Source organism: Lutra lutra, chromosome 3 (assembly GCF_902655055.1).
Source record: "Lutra lutra chromosome 3, mLutLut1.2, whole genome shotgun sequence".
NCBI classification, from domain to species: domain Eukaryota; kingdom Metazoa; phylum Chordata; class Mammalia; order Carnivora; family Mustelidae; genus Lutra; species Lutra lutra.
Window position 1 is genome coordinate 41,399,256 of NC_062280.1, and position 18,966 is coordinate 41,418,221.

General features: G+C 45.1%; 1 protein-coding gene across 3 annotated transcripts in view; it reads left to right on the forward strand.

Annotated features, from left to right (window-relative positions):
- Positions 1 to 18,966, forward strand: part of DGKD (diacylglycerol kinase delta) — a 127,911-nt gene that overhangs the window by 57,551 nt on the left and 51,394 nt on the right. The window contains exon 1 of one of the 3 annotated variants that reach the window (XM_047721415.1): positions 7,475 to 7,657. The exons of the other annotated variants lie outside the window; for them this stretch is intronic. Within the exon in view, the coding sequence (XP_047577371.1) occupies positions 7,631 to 7,657 (27 nt within the window). The 5' untranslated portion in view covers positions 7,475 to 7,630. Of the gene's footprint in view, positions 1 to 7,474; positions 7,658 to 18,966 lie in introns of those variants that run through there. 3 annotated transcript variants of the gene reach the window in all.

Sequence of the window (18,966 nt, forward strand, 5' to 3'; positions counted from 1 at the left end):
TTCAGGATAGATATCTTTAATGTTTTGTTAGATTCATTCCTATGTAATTTATGTTTTTATTTCATATTAAATAAATGAAATATAAAAATATGTTTCATTGTTTGCTGCAAAAAAATAAGAGTATAATGGATTTTGTGACCTTCGAAAACAACTTACTAATTCTAGTAGTTGTTTTGTAGATTCCTCAGAAATTTCAATATGAACAATTGTATCATCTGCAAATAGAGACAGTTGTACTTATTTCTTACCTAGATGACTTATATTTCTTTTTCTTTCCTTGTTGCAAAAGCCAGAACTGCTGATACAAGGTTGAATAGATGTTTAAGCAGGGATGTTTTCATTTCTTCAAATCTTAATAGGAAACAATTCAGCTTTTTGCTATTGAGTATGATGTTAGCTGTGGGCTTTTTGTAGGTCCCCTTTATCAGTTTGAGGATTTTCTTATTTGCTGAGAATGTTTATTATGAATGGGTATCGAATGTTGTCAGATACTTTTCTGCATCTACTGAAGTGATCATATGTTTGTTTTTCCCTTAATTTTGTTAAAGGGCAAATGAAATTGGTTTTCAAGTATTAAACCCACCTTATATTCTTGATACGAACCTTATTTCCTCATACTACCCTTTTTACTGTTAAATTCAACTTGCTGTTATTTTGTTAGGGATTTTTGCATCCATATCCATGAGAGATATTTGTCTGTAGTTTTTCCTTTCCTTTTACTTTTGTTGGGTTTTAGTACTTAGGTTAAGTTGGTTTTATAAAACATAAGCTAGCATTGTAACAGAAGGGGGGATATCATTGTTCCCCCTTCTATTTTTTCGATAAAGTTTGGTGTTATTTCTTTCTTAAATTCTTGCTAAAGTTTACCAGTGAACTTGGTGTGGAGTTTTTTGGGGGGTGGGTGGAGATTTTTGATAGTACTTTTTGGCATTTTTTAATCAAATGAAAACTTTTTGATTTTTTTTTTTTTAAAGTAGGCTCCACATCCAGCATGAAGTGCAATGCAGGGCTCGAACTTAAAACCCTGAGATCGAGACCTGAGCTGAGATTAAGAGTTGGGTGCCCAACTGACTGAACCACCCGGGTGCCCCCATACGTTAAAATTTTTAATGGATATAGGCTATTTAGGTTTTCTCTTTCTTTTGTCAACATTAACACTATATGCACCCTTTCTTTCATCCTCTTATTTCTGTCTGTTGGAGGGAGAAGGGTAAGCTTTACGAGAAAAGGGGTGTCCTGAGGCTTACTGACTCACTCTCTATTCCAGCGTCCCAGAGCTATGCCAGGCACAAAGTAGGCATTCTATAAATATCTGTTGGGGGTAACTGGCTCATAGTTGCTGTGTGTCTGTCACTTGGCATCTCCGGGAAGCTTTCCTGTCTTCTCCATCCACATGGGACTGTGTCATAGCTGTGCCATGACAAAGGGAGGTGGCTCCTGAGTCAGGCCAGCCTGCCTCAGCCAGCCCGCATGCCTTGTCCTCCCACAGTGGCTGTTCAGATGCCTGGTGATGTGTCCACAGCTCTGGTAGACAGACCCTCTGAGTCAGGACTTGCCAAGGGAAAAAAGTATTTTCAACCCTTTTTCTGTTTTGGTTTTTTAAAACGTTAAATCCTGTGGTTGGAATGACTTCTTTTCAGTTTTGAAATATACTTGAAATACCAGAGGAATACAGGAAGCTTGGTCAGAGGAAAGGGATGAATTGTTTAGGTTTGGAAGGGGGGTTATATACATGGGACAAGATTATCCCAGAAGGCGGTTGATGTTGTGTGTGATTTACCTGCCTTACTGGGAATGTGGTCTGAGATGTCCTTTCTTGGATTGCTTACAAATGACCATGCTGGACCAAGTACATTCGTCACTTGGGGAGTTAGAAAGGACAGTGTGACTTGGACTGGGCATCTCTGAGAGGACATGACTCTGTTTGGGTCCCTGGCATCTAGAAAGGTCTAGTTCCCCCTCCCTCCTTTGTGTCTCAGGGGCTGGGTCTTTGCACCTCCAGCAGCTGCAGGGTGTGGGAGCTGTACACAGCAGCAGTGCTCCTCGTGGTCCTGTCTCCTTCCTGAGCCCCTGCTGGCACTCAGCAGCTCTTCCAGAACATGTGGGTCAGACACTCCATCCCTCAAGCAGGGGGTCCACAGACCACATCGTGTGCTGGAGGGGACCAGTTGGCCAACTGTCTTCTGGTCACTGCTCTGCCTCCTACAGCAGTGTGGCCTTGGGGAGTCACCTGTCCTCTCTAGGTGTCTGTTTCCTAATGTGTGAAATGGGGTTGGGGCACATGGTCATCCAGTAATAGGCATGTGTGAGTATGTGACCTCAGCTTCCGACTGAACCTCAGCAGGGCCACTTGGGTTGTGAGGAACAAGGGCTCACATATAGCATCTTTGTCCCCTCCTCTTCCTCCAGCTTTGCATCTTGACCATGAGATGTGAAACCTTCATCGTGTTGGTCAGATGTCTGAAACTGTTTTCCTCAGAGTTAGTCCTGGAGAGGAGGAGATGGCTGCCCCTTGCATCTTGCATGGTGGATTGCCTGGGAGGGGAGGGACATGGACACGGGAAGGGGTGGACAGGACCCCTGTCTCTGATTCTGTTCCCGCTGGCCTCCTGCTTTGTTGAGAGCCAGACTTGAGCATATGCTCACGCATGTCACCGTGTTGTGGAGCGTGGTCTTTCCCAGGCAGCGTGGCTCCTGGACTGAGTCATAAGAAAGTGGGAGAACACGGGTCTTCTTAGTGCACTGGGTAAACCACCTGGAAATATTCCCTGTGAGGTGGGGACAGGGTGTGTGAGGGGAGTTATGCTCAAGGATACATCACTGTGCTGTGTTCCACGGCCACGAGGGTTTTCACCCTAAATTGCTCAGGGACTGACCCTTCATGTAAGCGGGACGCGTTTCAATTCTGTGAGAATTCATTGAGCAAGCACTACCTGTAGGTGCTCAGGGGTTCCTCTGGGAACAGAATGGAAGCCCCCTTCCTTGTGGACCAGATGCAGAGAGAAGGGACAAGGTGCAAATTCCATCCTTTTTTGTAACGCATTGCATTTAACCCCTTCACATCAAATTCTCTTTATGCTCCTCCTGAGATACATGTGAGCACTAATTTATCTATCCGAGGTTAGCAGCAGACTTCTACAGAAGGCCAGATATTTTAGGCTTTGTGAGCGATGGGGTCTCTCTGGCCGTATGTAGCAGTCGGACGCAATATGTACAGGAATGACTGTGCTCCCATAAAACTTTCTTTAATGAATAGGGGGTAGGTTGTAGAGTTTGTGTGGCTCTGACTTATGTCCTCAGATTTGATTTTCAGTGTTATTATTTCATCCTCACTGTTACTCTATTAAATCAAGCTCCCTTGGTGTTGCTGCCCATTTGAGTTGGGAGTTTTCAGTTCTAGTTAATGGAGAAATCAAGTTATTGACCTGGAAGAGAAAGAAGATTCCATTTCTGTGCCTTGGTCTGTGATGATGAGGGTGGTGTCTCAAGGTTAGGTTTGGGGTGTTGAACAGGAAACATAGGTAACAGTGGTTTAAATAAGGTAGAGATTTATTTGTCCTCGAAAAGACCAGGGGCCAGCAGTCTAGGACCAGTGTGGAGCTCCGCAGTTGGCAGAGACCCAGCTTTCTCTCTGAGGGTCCCCTCGTGGGGCTAGATGCTGGCTGCAGGAGCCGCAGGAAGGAGGTAGGCCAGGGCAGGGGTGGCCAGTGCTGTTCTGTCTTTTCAAAGAGCTTTCCTGGGAGCTCCCCCAGTGCTGTCCCTGAGCTGCAGGAGCTATGGGAAGTGCGCAGGTAGCCAGGCTGAGCAGGAGGCTACCTGGAACAGCAGGGCCGTTCTGGAAGGTAGAAGGGGAAGAGGCTAATTGCATAGGCAGCTGGTGGTTTTTTTGTCCTGGATGTTGAGTTTGTAGATTTAAAAAAAAAGAAGGAGAAGAAGAAGAAGAAGAAGAAGAAGAAGAAGAAGAAGAAGAAGAAGAAGAAGAAGAAGAAAAAGGCAGAGATGTATTTTAAAACACTTTTTTTATTTTTGAAAATGTGGAAAATACAGAAAACCAAAAGAAGAAGAGAAAAGCCATTCAGTCTCACCACCTGAGATACCAGCTTCCAGTTTTCCATGCTGTGTATCCTGCCCTTTCAGTCTCTTGTCTTGTTTTATGCAGTAATGTGATGTAATACACCCTTTCCAAAATTCTTTGTAAGCCTTGTTTTCCCCTAGGGAGGTGTTTGTCTCTTTTCTGACTGCCTTCACTGTTGCCTGGTAGCTAGTCCCTGGTTTACTTAAGCACTTGAAGTGTTGGATGTGCACACATCCTTCAGATAAGCTCGTCAGTCAAGGTGTGCATGAGCTTTTGTCCTGAGGGCGGACACCTGGCAAGCCGGTGGATGCCCGTGTTCTTTGCTCTGGGAAGTCTTAACTGCGTGATCGGTTTGACCTTCAGTGATCAGAAAAGTGCATGGCTGACCTTGGGCTGTAGAGGCTGCTTATGTCTCTTCTCTTCCTCTCCCAATACTTATTGACTGTAATGTCACTGTAGATGCCCTTGGCTGTGTGCAGATTTGGCATCGCACAATCCTAGAGAAAAACAGACGGATTGTGACAGCATGGGAGTGGTCAGATTTGAGACTGTTGAAGTTTCCAATCATGCTCCCCTCCATCTCCACATCCCTTCAAGACCACTGCCAGGGCACTTTTAATTTAGATTCCATTATCACTGGGATAATAATGACCCTAGTGCTTGAACTAATGACTTGGAGCTAATTTTTCCCTCTGTGTGGTAGCCAGATGCAGTCACAGCCCTTTCTGTGGCTGTGTTTCTCTCTCACGTGCACTGGCGCAGCCTCTGAAAGAGGCCATCACTCTCCAGGGCGGGGCCTGCCCAGGAGGAGCACAGCCCTGAGCTTCTGGGGCCTTGGGACTCTGCCTGGGAATTACTTATTCCATCTTAGATCTTTGTGCATTTTGCTAGTATCGCTCAGACGCAGACTCCCTCCCATCCATCAAGCTCCCTCACTTTTTTAAAAGGTAAAGTTCTGGGGCACGTGGGTGGCTTCATCAGACAGATGTCCGACTCTTGATTTCGGCTCACATCATGATCTTGGGATCATGACCTTGAGCTCCACATTGCGTGGGTCTCTGGCCTCAGCGGGGTGTCTGCTTGAGATTCTCTCTCTCTTTCTCTCCCTGTACCCCTGCCCCACCGCTTTTTTTCTCAAATAAATAAATCTTGAAAAAAAGATAAAAGGTAAAGTTCTGTATTCACTGTAGTATTTCCTGTATTCACTTAAGGTAAAGTTCTGTATTCACTGTAGTATTTCCTGTATTCACTTTAGTAGTTCCTTACAAAATTTAAAAATGTGTACTTCTATTGCTGTTGTTTCCAATGCTTGGTTACAAACTTGCAAGGGTTTTGAGTGTCTGCCCCAGCTCATCCTTCCCCATGAGACTTCTTTATTTTCTTTCTGAATATGAAACTTTGTAGCAACTAAAAAAACTGCCTTATAGCAAAACACCTGTAATGTTTTACTCATGCTAAGGTTGGCATAATACTGACTTTTTTTATACAAATAACATGTAAAAAACACTCAAAAGTCTTATCACTGGGATCCCAAATATAGACACTATTATAGAGACCTGTGGTTCTCAATCATGGGAGGGAACGGGGCAGGAAATAGGAAGGTGGGATTTGCCACTTGGATAGAAGGCATTTGGCAGTTGAAGACACTTTGGTTTGACATGTGGGGGCTGGAGTTGGTGGTGTCTCTGCTACTGGTGTGTCCAGGAATGCTGTTCAGCACCCCATAGTGCTGTAGGGGACAGCAAAGAATTGTTTGGCTGAAAATGTTAGTAGTGCTAAGGTTGAAAACTGTGATAGAGGCAAATGGTTTGGTAGGTGTTTTCCTATGAATATCAGTAAACAGTATAACAGTGGGATCATTAATATATACTAATGTGTGACCTGCTTTTAAAATGCATTATATGGGGGGGCGCCTGGGTGGCTCATTCGGTTAAGCATCTTCCTTCAGCTCAGGTCATTATCCCAGTGTCCTGGGATCTAGCCCCACGTCAGGCTCCCTGCTCAGTGGAGAGCCTGTTTCTCCCTCTGCCTGCTTCTCTGCTTGCTTGTGCTATCTCTGTCAAATAAATAAAGTCTTTTAAAAATAAACAAATAAAATGCATTATATTATGGGGGTGCCTGGGTGACTCAGCTGGTTAAGTGTCTGACTCTTGATCTGAGCTCAGGTCATGATCTCAGCTCAGGTCATATCTCAGGGTCGTGAGTTCAAACCCCATGTTGGGCTCCACGTTGGGCATAGAGCCTACATTAAAAAGAAAAAAAAAAGAACATAAAAGTAATGCATTATATTATGAACATCTGTGTCCATGAGTACACGCTGACACTGCACTTGTAAAATTTGGCCGTGTGGTTTTTCGCCATGTGCTTTGGAGGGTTGGGTTATTTATAGTGCTTCACTGTTGGAGGAACGTTGAGTTTTGCCCTCTGTCGATCAGCTTCTCGTTTCCTGCCTGCTCTGGGGGAGATGCGGTGTGGGGCACCACCTCCACACCTGGGGTGCTCGTTGTTGGCAATCTCCCTCCTTCCCCTGCCAGGGGCTGCCTGCCTCCGGCACGCTGCTCAGGGTCACCTATAATCTCTAAGATTTTACATGTTGAGCACATTCCAAAGGTTAATAAAGTGCTGTAGAAATATTGACTAGATCAATAATCCCAGATATTTTTGTCGCATTTCAGTTTTAGGTATAGCTTTTCCTTTTTGCCTCATCTTGCTTTTTCTTTCCTTTTAAAAATCTGTCCTCTGATGGATTATAGTGATTTTGGCCTCTGGCCCAGGTGGCTTTGCTCCCTACCTGAGTGTCCTATGTTCCTGGGGATCGGTCTCCTCAGGATGGTTGGGAGCTGGGGTGGGGTGGAGGTGCTTACGCTGTGGGCTGTGGGCCCCTGGGCAGGCAGAATCGTTGTGGGGGTGGGGATCCCCTTTTTCCTTCGAAGCTGCCCCGAGACTGGAGATGACCCCAGCTGTAGAGAGAAGTGCCCTGGCGGCAGTTCCTTCCTAGGCTCCTCTGGTGGTTGGGCCACATGCAGTGGGGCTCCTGGGGGTCTGACCCTGTATTCTGGGGCTGCTTTTGCCCAGGGACCTCCTGGTGCTTGTTTATATGGTGTTATTTTTGTGTTTGGTATGGCCCTCTGTGAGGAAGTCTCTTGTCTGTGCACATCCCAGCTGTTTTGAATAGTCTGGGTCTCAGGGGGCTTCAAGGTAGGGATCTGTGTGTGGCGAATCCAGTGTTTGGGGCAGCATCAGAACAGCAGGATGTGAGTAACAGGAAGTGACAGGAATTCCCAAACGCGCCAGATACTTATTCTTGGCCACCTTTCCGAGTCCCACAGGCTGGGGAGCTATATTTAGCTTAGTATTTCCAGGTTCCTAATCCTGCCCGGACGCTGTCCCTTTGCTTCTCTTTTGGTCAGTGACTCAACTTCGAAGTTCTGATTTGTTACTCCAGTGTCTCTGGTCTCCTTCGGTGACACACAGGGTGTTGTACATCGATTTTAAAACTCGATTTTTGTTTTTGCTGGGCCACTTCAATTGTGATCCATTTTGAGGAGTTGGAAAATGTTCTGCAAGAGGGGAGAGCGGCAGGTAAGAGTTCTAGGTGTTGGTGGGCAATGGGGCTGTGTGAAGCTGTGGGGGAAAGCAGTTGAAGTGTAAGGTTTTAAAATGAAGTGAGTGGAAGAAATGGAAGATTATTGTAAGCGTCTCTGGAAGCGTTGATTTTTGTCTTGTGTTTCTTAGGGGTGGAAGGCTGGGATTTTTAAAGCCACAGGCTTGGCGATGTGACTTCCCTCCCACATGCCAGAAAAATCTTTGGTCCCCGCCTGGTCAGACAGAAAGCCTGCAGGTCAGATCAACTTCCCTGTGATGAATTTCCGTTGTCTGAACTTTGTCACAGGAGACATTACACCCTCCATCCCCAGGGCAGTCACTGAGGGGCCGGGAGATGGTCTGTTCAGCTGGAGCACACTCACTCCTTGGAAGCGCTGTGGCGGGGAGTACTTCAGGCAGCTGCCGACCAGGTGCCCACAGGGGCTGCTCTGTGTGCCCCGTGCCCTGCTGTCCAGCAGCCGGGGAGCCAACCATTTGCTCTCATGCACTGCTGCGCACACACTGACCTGTGCTGGCCTACGGCCCAGCCTGCGCCTTCCTGCTGTAGGACGGGGGGGAGGGCGCCTGCCGCTGGTGGCAGTCATGGCCCACCTTCTTCACCCTGAGAATGACACCAGGGGACAGGTGCTGCTACTCTTTTTGGGGGTTAAGAAACCAAGGCCTAGAGACAGGTCATTCGTACCAGTGGCTCCCTGATGTCTCTGTCATAACTGCTGTGCTGTCCTGCCCCTCTGTGCCGGACACCCTGTACCCTCACCCAGACTTACTAAGCCGGCTTATCCTCCAGCCACAGGACATGCATCTCTGTGTGCTTCAGTTGACCTCAGAAAGGAAGTTTCTATGGTTTGATACTAACTTCCTGTGGCTGCCATGCTGATGCTTCACGGAATGGAGTGTGTTGGAGAGGTTTTCGGTTAGTCTCTAAAAGCTTCCTTCTCAGCAGTCCCACCAGTCCCTTCCCCTCATAAGCCAGCGGCCTTACTTTCTTTCACACACTCCACCAGTTCTTTAGCGTGCAGGAATGTACTCGAGGATGAGAAATTGGAGAGGCAAATTAGGAATAGTTTGTGTCTGTCATGAAATGCACAGTAGCCAGTGGAGGCAGCTGGGTGTGTGGCAGCCGTGGGAGCCCCTGGAGGAGGGCACTGTGTGGGTGAGTGGGGTGTGGAAACACCGCACCACGTTCCGGCTCCCCCCATTTTACCAGCAGAATCCGTCTGCGGGCATGGTTACAGGCTGACCCGTTCCCTTCTATAAGGCTAGACTAGAAACTGTAAGTTACTATAAGCTGTACCTACTGGGTACCTGTATTTTCACCTGGATACATGCAGTAAAGTGTAAACTGTAAATATAGGACATGCTGTGTGTGTCTCAAGCTCTGACTTGAGTATTTTAGCATATTTTTGTGCTAAAATGTTTACCATTAAAAAATTATTAAATATTTCAGGGATTCAAAAAGTAACACAATGAACAACTATGTACCCTCCGCAGCCAGAAAACAAAACAGTATGGATCTACTTGGAAGTTCTTTGTATTCTGGATCCTGCTCACCCTCTTGTCCTCCCTCCTCAGAGTCACTGCAGTTCTGAGTTTGCTGTTTACCATTTGTTTGCCTTTTTTTTTTTTTAATCCTTTCTCTCCGCCCCCCCCCCCCCAGCCCTTATGTAGACATAAGCAACACAGAGTATTTGGCCAGGTTCACAGTTTTGAGGAAACGGTGTCATACCAAACAGCAGCTTGCTGTTCTCACCCAGCATTGTGTTTCCAAGATCTACCTGTGTGGATACCACTGTCTTCACTTAAGTAGTTCAAGGTTAAAAGTGACTGATTCCTGATTCCTGGAATTTGATCAGAATATCTGGGGAGTGGGACATGAACCTTAGAACCTTAGAACCTTAGAACCTTTTACAAGTACAGCCCTTGTCGAAGGATCACAGTGCTTGGTTGTTAGTTTGTGGCTTAAGTAGTGGTTCAGTGTCCAGAGTGTCCCACTGTTGACCTGTGTCTTCCCAGCTTTGGCCATTATAAAAAGCACTGCAATTCTTAGACGCATCTTCCTGGGCACACGGGCACGAGTTTCTCTAGAGTGTGTTCCTACGTGTTGAATTGTCAGGTGTGAACTTTAGTATGATGAAATATTGTGGGATTGCTCTCTAAAACTTAAATTTTTTTTAAAAGATTTTATTATTTATTTGACAGAGCGAGAGAGATCACAGGTAGGCAGAGAGGCAGGCAGAGAGGGAGGGGGAAGCAGGATCCCTGTTGAGCAGAGAGCCTGATGCGGCCCTGATCCCAGGACCCTGAGATCATGACCTGAGTTGAAGGCAGAGGCTTAACCCACTCAGCCACCCAGGCTCCCCTAAAACTTAATTTTTTTTAAACTACCACCAGCAGTGGTAACTTATGAGTGATCTCATCTCTTTCTTTCTTTCTTTCAGAAAGAAAGGGGGTGGGGAAGGGCAGAGGGAGAGAACCCTAGGCAGGCTCCGCACTCAGGATGGGTCCCGATTCAGGCCTTGATCTCACAATGCTGAGATCATGAGTTGAACCGAAATCAAGAGTCGGATGCTTAACCAACTGAGCCACCCTGGCGCCCCCTCATTTCTTTTTTTAATGCAGCCAGACTTATGGCAAGGTGAAGTCCTCATGGATGACAGAAGACGTTGGGCATGGTTGAGATTTTGATAGACACTTCAACCTCAGCATGTCTAAAATTTTGAGCTACATACCCGTCCCCTAACTGCAAGGCCTGTTCACAGCCTTCTTCATCCCAGGATGGCAGCTCCTTCCCTCCAGCTGTTCAAGGGGTAGTTGTTGGCTCCTCTTTGTCCCATACCCCTGTCCTGAAACCCTGTTGCCTTCAGGACACTCAAGAGTGCAGCTGGCTGCTCCCCTTCCCTTCTCTCTCAATGGGAATGCTGAGCACCCTCCCCAAAGGGTACTGACTTCTGCCCTACCCCTTATGTTCTCTTTTCCATAAAGCAATCAGAATGTTTTTTATTGTTATGTTTTCTTTAAAAGACTTTATTTGTCAGAGAGAGAGAGAGAGAGCATGAGCAGGGGAGCAGCAGGCAGAGGGAGAAGCAGGCTCCCCACTGAGCAGGGAGCCTGATAAAGGAGGACCCTGGGATCACAACCTGAGCCAAAGCAGATGCTTAACCAACTGAGCCAACTGGGTGTTCCAAGAACGATGCTTTTTAAACCTAAGTCAGATGTGGACCTTCTGCTCAAGAGCACCACAGCTCCCCATTTCACTTGGCATAAAGGCCAAAGTTCTTAGTGGTGCCTGCATGACACACTGTGGCCTGTTGCTTCTCCAAGTTCATCCCTGGCTCCTCCCCTGGTTCCCTTGGCTCTAGCTGCCAGCTGTGCTTCTGCTTTAGGCTGTGGCCCACTCATTTCCTCCATGTCCTTCCAGTCTTTTCCAATGAGGAAAAGGGTCTTTTGACCCTGATCTCCTTTTTCTGATCTTTGTTTTTTCCATAGATTTGTCACTGGTCACTACTCTCCATTCTATGTAATTTAATTCATGGTAGTATTTAGTATTCATTTCCTGTCTGCATTTGACTGAGAGCTCCATAGGAGCAGGGGTCTTGTTGGTTTGTTCAAGTGAAAGCTGTCTGAATTTACTTCTGAGAAGAAAGGAAGAATTTGGAGCCCAGACATGAAGGTTAAGCTTGGGAGAGGAGAAGCTGGCCTGTGGGCGGATTGTTTGCGGAAGGACACGTCTGAATGTGGGAGCGGTACCCCAAGGGGGCTCTCTGGTTGGCAGCGGGATCTGTGGATCTGGAGCTGGGGGGCAGCTTGTCTTGCACTTGTTTCGGGTCTGTCCTGCTTGCACCTGCGACAGCTGCTGGGATTGGCCCATCTAGGAAGTGTGCGGTGCCATGCGAGGGCGGGACCTGTGGTTCCGATATCCTCCCTTCGTGGCTGACATGAGATGCACCTTCATTGATTTTTCAAGCACTGTTGTGTGTAGGAATGAGTCCTGCTCTTTCTGGTGCTCTCTCCTGCAGGCTCAGGTACCAAGCCACGTGTCACAGCGGTAGCAGAGCTCTGTGACTCTCGTGTGCTTACTTGGACTCAGGTGTATGGAGAGAACCTGACTAGGATTTCTTAGAGTATGTGCACCAAAGGTGTGTCCGCATATTTCCTTAGTAGATCAGGTGGCTCATGAGTCTGCACTGCCTACAAATGACTTTAACAAGATAAGATTACACTTTTAATTTGTGCCGTGGGAGACCATTGATGCCCTTGTCCTTGAGAAATACCACATTGTTCTGGAGTTACTCCCTATTTTCCCAATTTAAACATATTAGATATAGAAAGTTGATTGTGGTTACTTATTTCTAATTAAGCCGTTTAAGATCATTGTAGATTCACACGGAATTGAAATAATACAGAGATCCTTTGTGTTCTCTACCAGTTTCCCCTAGTGGTAATGTTTTGGGAAACTGTGGTACAACATCACCACCAGGATGTTGACATTGATACAGTCAAGAACCAGAATGTTTCCATCTCCACAAGGATCCCCGGGTTGCCATTTTTAGCCACACCCACTCCCTTCTTTAACCTCTGGCAACCACTCTGTTCTTTTTGTAATTTCGTTATCTCAAGAATGCTGTATAAGTGGGAACGTATGGTAAATAACCTTTGGGGATGGGCTTTTTTTCACTCAGCCTAACTCCCTGGATCTCCACTCAGGTTGTTGTGTGTACGATAGTTGCTGCTTTTCCTTCCTGAGTGGTATTCTGTGGAATGGGTGTGCCACAGTGCGTTCAGTTACTTGTCGCTAAAGGACACCTGAGTTGTTTCCAGTTTTTGGTGATTGCAGATAAAGCTGCTATGAATATTCATGGGCAGGTTTTTGTGTGAACGCAAGTCTTCGTTTCTTTGGGATGAATGCCCAGGAATGGAATTGCTGGGTCATATGGTAGCTACATATTTGGTTCTTTAAGAAATTTCCCAACAAACTGTTTGGCAGAGTGGCTGTACGATTTTATATGCCCACCAAAAATGTGAGCTAGTTTCTCCATATCCTCTCCAGCACTTGGTGGTGTCACTGTTTCTTATTTTAAGCCCTTTAGTAGGTGTATAGTAATAGTGCATTGTATTTTAATCAGCATTTTCTTACTGGCTACTGGGGTAGAATACTTCTCGTGCTTATTTGTCTCCATACATGCCCTGACACCACTGGGGTGTGGCCTGCGGGGATGGACATTTCTACTTGGCCTTCTCTGGACACTACACAGTGGGGTGCTGGCGCGCCTCGTTTCTGCTTGGCACGGTGGGGGTGAGGGCCAGTGTGTTCTGTGGTGTTTGGCTGGAATACAGTGGTTATTTGCAACTCTTCTATTGATTTCTGCCTTGTTAGGCTGCCGCCCATGGCTAGAGAGAGAGCGAGCAGGTTTTTGGCGGACTTTTTAACTCTTTCTGGCTGCTGGCTTCCTCATCTCCGCTCTAGGATTCTTGAGGCCAGTGGACACCCCAGGAGCTCTGTTGCGTGTCATTCTGAGTCCCTGAGGCCCAGTCTCTCTGCCTTCTTCTGTCTACCTTTCAGAGTCTTCTCATGTTTTTATTTTTTAATTTTTATTTATTTTTTTAAAAGATTTTATTTATTTATTTGACAGATCACAAGTAGGCAGAGAGGCAGGCAGAGAGAGGGGGAAGCAGGCTCCCCCTGAGAAGAGAGCCCGATGTGGGGCTCGATCCCAGGACCCTGGGATCATGACCCGAGCTGAAGGCAGAGCCTTTAACCCACTGAACCACCCAGGTGCCCCCAGAGTCGTCTTCTTCTCATATTTTTAAAATATCTAATGTCCAGGGTTTTAGTTGTACTTAGCCAGAGGAATAGGAAAAAGTATGTCTAAACTTCTTGCTGGAAGCAGAAGTCTGCTTGTTACTTTTATTATTTTTTGGACCCGCAAATCTGACAAGAGTGTCTGAGCGGCCCTCAGTCTGAGCTGCATGTCTGCCCCTGCTGCTTGTCATGACCTTCGGTCCCTCTCAGGCCCAGATTGTGGTATTTACTACTATTCATGTTGTTTGGTTTGGTCCGGTGGTTCCAGCATGAAAGGTTTGCAGGATCTTAATCTTTTTGTCATTTAAGGTCACATTTACAAATGAGAGGCACATCCAGATAAATCTGTGACTAGGAATTGCAGGACAGAATGTGGCTGGTGAGTCAGGGACTCCCTTGTCATCATTCTCCAGACCTACTTTCTCTACCCTCTCGTTGAACACTCGTGGGGAACCTGGTCAGAGTGGGCGGGGCAGCGGGCAGATGACTCAGTGAGCTGTCCCTGTCATCCTTGCCCTGATGCTCCAGGCCAGTGCCCCTGCCAAGAAGGAAATGCACCATGCCAGACTGTGTGTGTTATGAGAGCCTGGGAGGACTCTTGGTGAGTGCTGGTTCTGCTCATCCCTCACGCCCTCCATGCCTGGCCCTATTCCTCTTGCAGTTGTGCTGGGAATCCAGGTGGGATGCCCCTCTTGAATGGAGGTCAGGAGCCAGCCTGCCCGGTGTCCCGGCCCCTGCTTCCTTAGCCCGGGATGCAGGGCCTCAGTTTCTTCTCCCAACACCCACTTTATGAAGTTGTGGAGAAGATGTAATGTGCAAATATCTGTAAACTCGCAGCAGATTTCCTGAGACTAATGAGTGCCCAATTCTAGTGGCTGCCACAGTCATCTGACACTTTCGTTGCTGTCCCTGTCATAGGAGCTAGTGCGTATGTACTTGAAGTCCACATTGTTCATTTAAGCATCACTTCTTTTTTTTTTTTTTTTTTAAGATTTTATTTATTTATTTGAGAGAGAGAGCATGAGAAGGGGGAGGGCAGAGGGAGAAGCAGACTCCCCTCTGAGCAGGGAGCCTGATGCGGGGCTCGATCCCAGTATCATGACCTGAGCTGAAGGTAGTCACTTAACCAACTGAGCCACCCAGGGGCCCCTTAAGCACCACTTCTGTATGTCTCTGGCACATCGCCCTTTTCTTCGTGGTCTCTGAGAGATCATTGCCAGTAGTTTAATGACCACCTTGGTTAATTCTTCCCAGGCTACTGGAAGATATTTGACTGGCTGGGGTGTCTTAGACTTGTTTGGAGGAGCTATTTTCTCATACCTCCTGGATGATCATTTGTATGAAAAGATGTTTGTAACAAAAGATGGAATCAAAAATTCTCATTTCAAATAAAACTTCTAAAGCTCTTTTTTGGAGTCTTCAGCATATATTATAAGCTTAAGATTTTATTTTGGTTTATTTTTCATCACAATTAAATGTACTTTTTAATCCCCATTACCTATTTCCTCCATGCTCCCATCCCTCCACCAACCTTCCCTCTAGTATTCAGTTTATTTTCTCTAGTTAAGAGTCCGTGTCTTAGTTTGTTTCTCTCTTTTTTTCCTTTACTTATCTGTTTTGTTTCTTAAATTCCACATGTGAGTGAAATCACATGGTATTTGTCTTTCTCTGACTGGCTTATTTCACTTAGCATTATACTCTCTAGCTCCATCCATGTTGTTGTAAATGGCAGGATTTCATTCTTTTCTGTGGCTGAATAATATTCCATTCCATCCATTCCATTACACACACACACACACACACCCCCCCCCCCACACACACACTCTACATCTTCTTTATCCATTCATCCATCACTAGATGCTTGGGCTGCTTCCATATCTTGGCTATTGTAATAATGCTGCAGTAAACATAGGGGTTCATGTATCCCATTGAATTAGTGTTTTTATATGCTTTGGGTAAATACCCAGTAGTGTGATTATTGGGTCTTAGGGCAGTTCTATTTTTAATTTTTTGAGGACCCTCTATACTGTTTTCCACAGTGGCTGCACCAGTGTGCATTCCCACCAACAGTGCATGAAGGATTCCCCTTTTTCCTCATCCTTGCCAACACCTGTTGTTTCTTATGTTGTTGTTTTAGTCATTCTGACAGGTGTGAGATGATATCTCTGTAGTTTAACTTGCTTTTCCCTGATGATGAGTGATGTCTAGCATCTTTTCATGTGTCTCTTGGCCATCTGTATGTCTTCTTTGGAGAGATGTTGGTCTGTATCTTCTGCCCATTTTTATATTGGATTATTTGGGTATTTTTTGGTTAGGTTGTGTCAGTCCTTTATATATTTTGGATACTAACCCTTTATTGGCTATGTCATTTGCAGATACCTTTTCCTCTTCAGTAGGTTGTCTTTTAGTTTTGTTGATTGTTTCCTTCACTTCGCAGGAGTTTTTTTATTTTGATGTAGTCCTAATAGTTTATTTTGCTTTTATTTCCCTTGCCTCGGGAAACAGAAAAATGTTGCTGCGGCTGATGTCAGAGAAATTACTGCCTGTTCTCTCCAAGGATTTTTATGGTTTCAGGCCTCACATTTAGATCTAATCCATTTTGATTTTTTTTTTTTTTTGTATATGGTGAAAGGAATGGCCCAGTTTCATTCTTTAGCATGTAGCTAGCTGTCCAGTTTTCCCAAAACCATTTGTTGAAGAGACTTTTCCCCAGTGCATATTCTTGCCTCCTTTGTTGCAGATTAGTTGACTATATAATTGTGGGTTTATTTCTGGGTTTTCTGTTCTATTCTATTGATCTGTGTGTCTATTTTATGCTAGTACATACTGTTTTGATTCCTACTGCTTTTTTAAAAAAATATTTTATTTATTTGATGGAAAGAGCACAGGTAGGCAGAGCGGCAGGCAGAGAAAGAGGGAGAAGCAGATTCTCTGCTGAGCAGGGAGCCCGATGTGGGACTTGATCCCAGGACCCATGATCCCAGGATCATGACCTGAGCTGAAGGCAGATGCTTAATGACTAAGCTACCCAGGCAACTCTCCTGATTCAGTGTTATTGCTGGTAATTGGTCTGTTCAAGTTTTCTATTTCTTCCTGCTTTAGTTTTGCTGGTTTATATGTTTCTAGGAATTTATCCATTTCTTCTGAGAAGTTGTCCAACAATGTTGGCATATAGGTTTTCATAATACTTTTTTATAATTGTTATTTCTGTGGTATTGGCTGTTATTTCTCCTCTTTCATTAATGGTTTTGTTTGAGTCCTTTTTTTCCTCTCTTCCTCTCTCTCTCTCTCTCTTTTGATGAATCTGTTGAGAGGTTTATCAATTTTACCAATCTTTTCAAAGAATCAGCTCCTTGCTTCATTGATTTTTTTTTTGTCTTGTTTTGTTTCTGTATCATTTATTTCTGCTCTAATCTTTATTATTTCCTTCCTTTTGCAGGGTTTGGGTTTTGATTGTTCTTTTTCTATCTCCTTTAGATGTAAAGTTGGGTTGTTTGAGATTTTTCTTGCTTTTTGAGATAGGCCTGTATTGCTATAGACTTCCCTTTTAGAACCCAATTTTGCTGCATCCCAAAGATTTTGGACTATTCTGTTTTCATTTTCATTTGTTTACATGTAATTTTTGATTTCTTGGTTTCATTGTTTAATAGCATGTTTAACCTCCATGTGTTTGTGGTCTTTCCAAATTTTCCACACTGGACCCAATGGATTTAATAGACATAGAACATTCCATCCTAAAACAGCAGAATATACATTCTTTTCAAGTGCACGTGGGACATTCTCCAGAATAGATGAGATATTAGACCACAAAACAAGTCTCAACAAATGCAAAAAACCCGAAATCATACTGTGCATCTTTTCTGTCCACAGTGCTATGCGATTAGAAATCAGTCACAGGCTTTATTTGTTTTAATAATTTTTTTTAAAGAATTGTGTGACTTTTTTTTTTTAAGATTTTATTTATTTATTTGACAGAGATCACAAGTAGGCAGAGAGGCAGGCAGAGAGAGAGGAGGAAACAGGTCCCCTGCTGAGCAGAGAGCCCGACGTGGGGCTCGATCCCAGGACCGTGGAATCATGACCTGAGCTGAAGGCAGAGGCTTTAACCCACTGAGCCACCCAGGCGCCCCTGTTTTAATAATTTTTTTAAAAAAATTTTATTTATTTGACAGAGAGAGAGAGATGACAAGTAGGCAGGGAGGCAGGCAGAGAGAGAGGGGGAAGCAGGCTCCCTGCTGAGCAGAGAGCCCAAGGGGCTCGATCCCAGTACCCTAGAATAATGACCTGAGCCGAAGGCAGAGGCTTAACCTGAACCACCCAGGTGCCCCAATAAATTTTTTTAAATAAAGAATTCACATACATGGTACAGAAATTGAAAGGAAAAAACGTTGATAAAGAAGGTTTCCTGGCTTGCAGCAATCCTGTCATTAGAGGTAACCAGTCTTTTTCCTTCTTCGCCCATAATGTTCCTGCAGTTTGCTTTGAGCACTTGACAATACCTCTGAGAGGTTGTTCCCTGTAAGCGCATGAGGAAGTAGTTTCGCCCTCTTTGGTGGCTGTGTAGTATTCCATTTTATGAATGTACCACAATTTGTGTAGCCAGTCTCTACCAGGCTTACCTTGATCAGTATTTGAGTTATTTCCACTCTTACTGTCTTTACAACGAGTGACCATGATATGGCGGTTCTCATGAAGACACATTTGTTGGATTAAATTTATGGAGGCATTGTTGCTAAGACAAAGAAATATATTTTAAAGTTTGCTAGATTGGGGTGCCTGGGTGGCTCAGTCGGTTAAGCGTCAAAGTCTTGGTTTTGGCTCAGGTAATGATCTCATGGGTCAGTAGATCGGGCCCCATGTCAGGCTCTGTGCTCAGTGGGGAGTCTGCTTGAAGATTCTCTCCCTCTGCATCTCCCCCTCCTCACGCACGTACAGGCACATGCTCTCTCTTCTTTCTCAAATAAATGGATCTTTAAAAAAAAAAAAACAACGTTTGCTTGATTTCACTAATGTACCCCATAGGGGTTGTACTCATTTTTACTCTAGCATATGAAAGGCAACAGGGTCTGTTATCAAACTTTTGATACTCTATGAATCCGGTAGGTTAAAAAAAGTATTTAGTAATTTTAATTTGCATTTATTTTATGAGTTAAACATTTTCCCCTGTGTTTGGATCCATTTTTTTCTCTTAAGATTTTATTTATTCATTTGAGAGAGAGAGGGTGAGGGGGGGAGAAAGCGTGAGTTGTTGGGGAGAGTAAGAGGGAGAGGGAGAAGCAGATTCTCTGCTGAGCAAGGACCTCAGTATGGGGCTCGATCCCAGGACCTTGAGATCATGACTTGAGCCGAAGGCAGATGCTCAACTCACTGAGCCACCCAGGTGCCCTATTTTTTAAAAAAATATTTATTTATTTATTTGAGAGAGAGAGAGTGTTTTCGGTGGGGAGGGGCAGAGGGAGAGGAACTAGCAGAGTCTGTGCTAAGC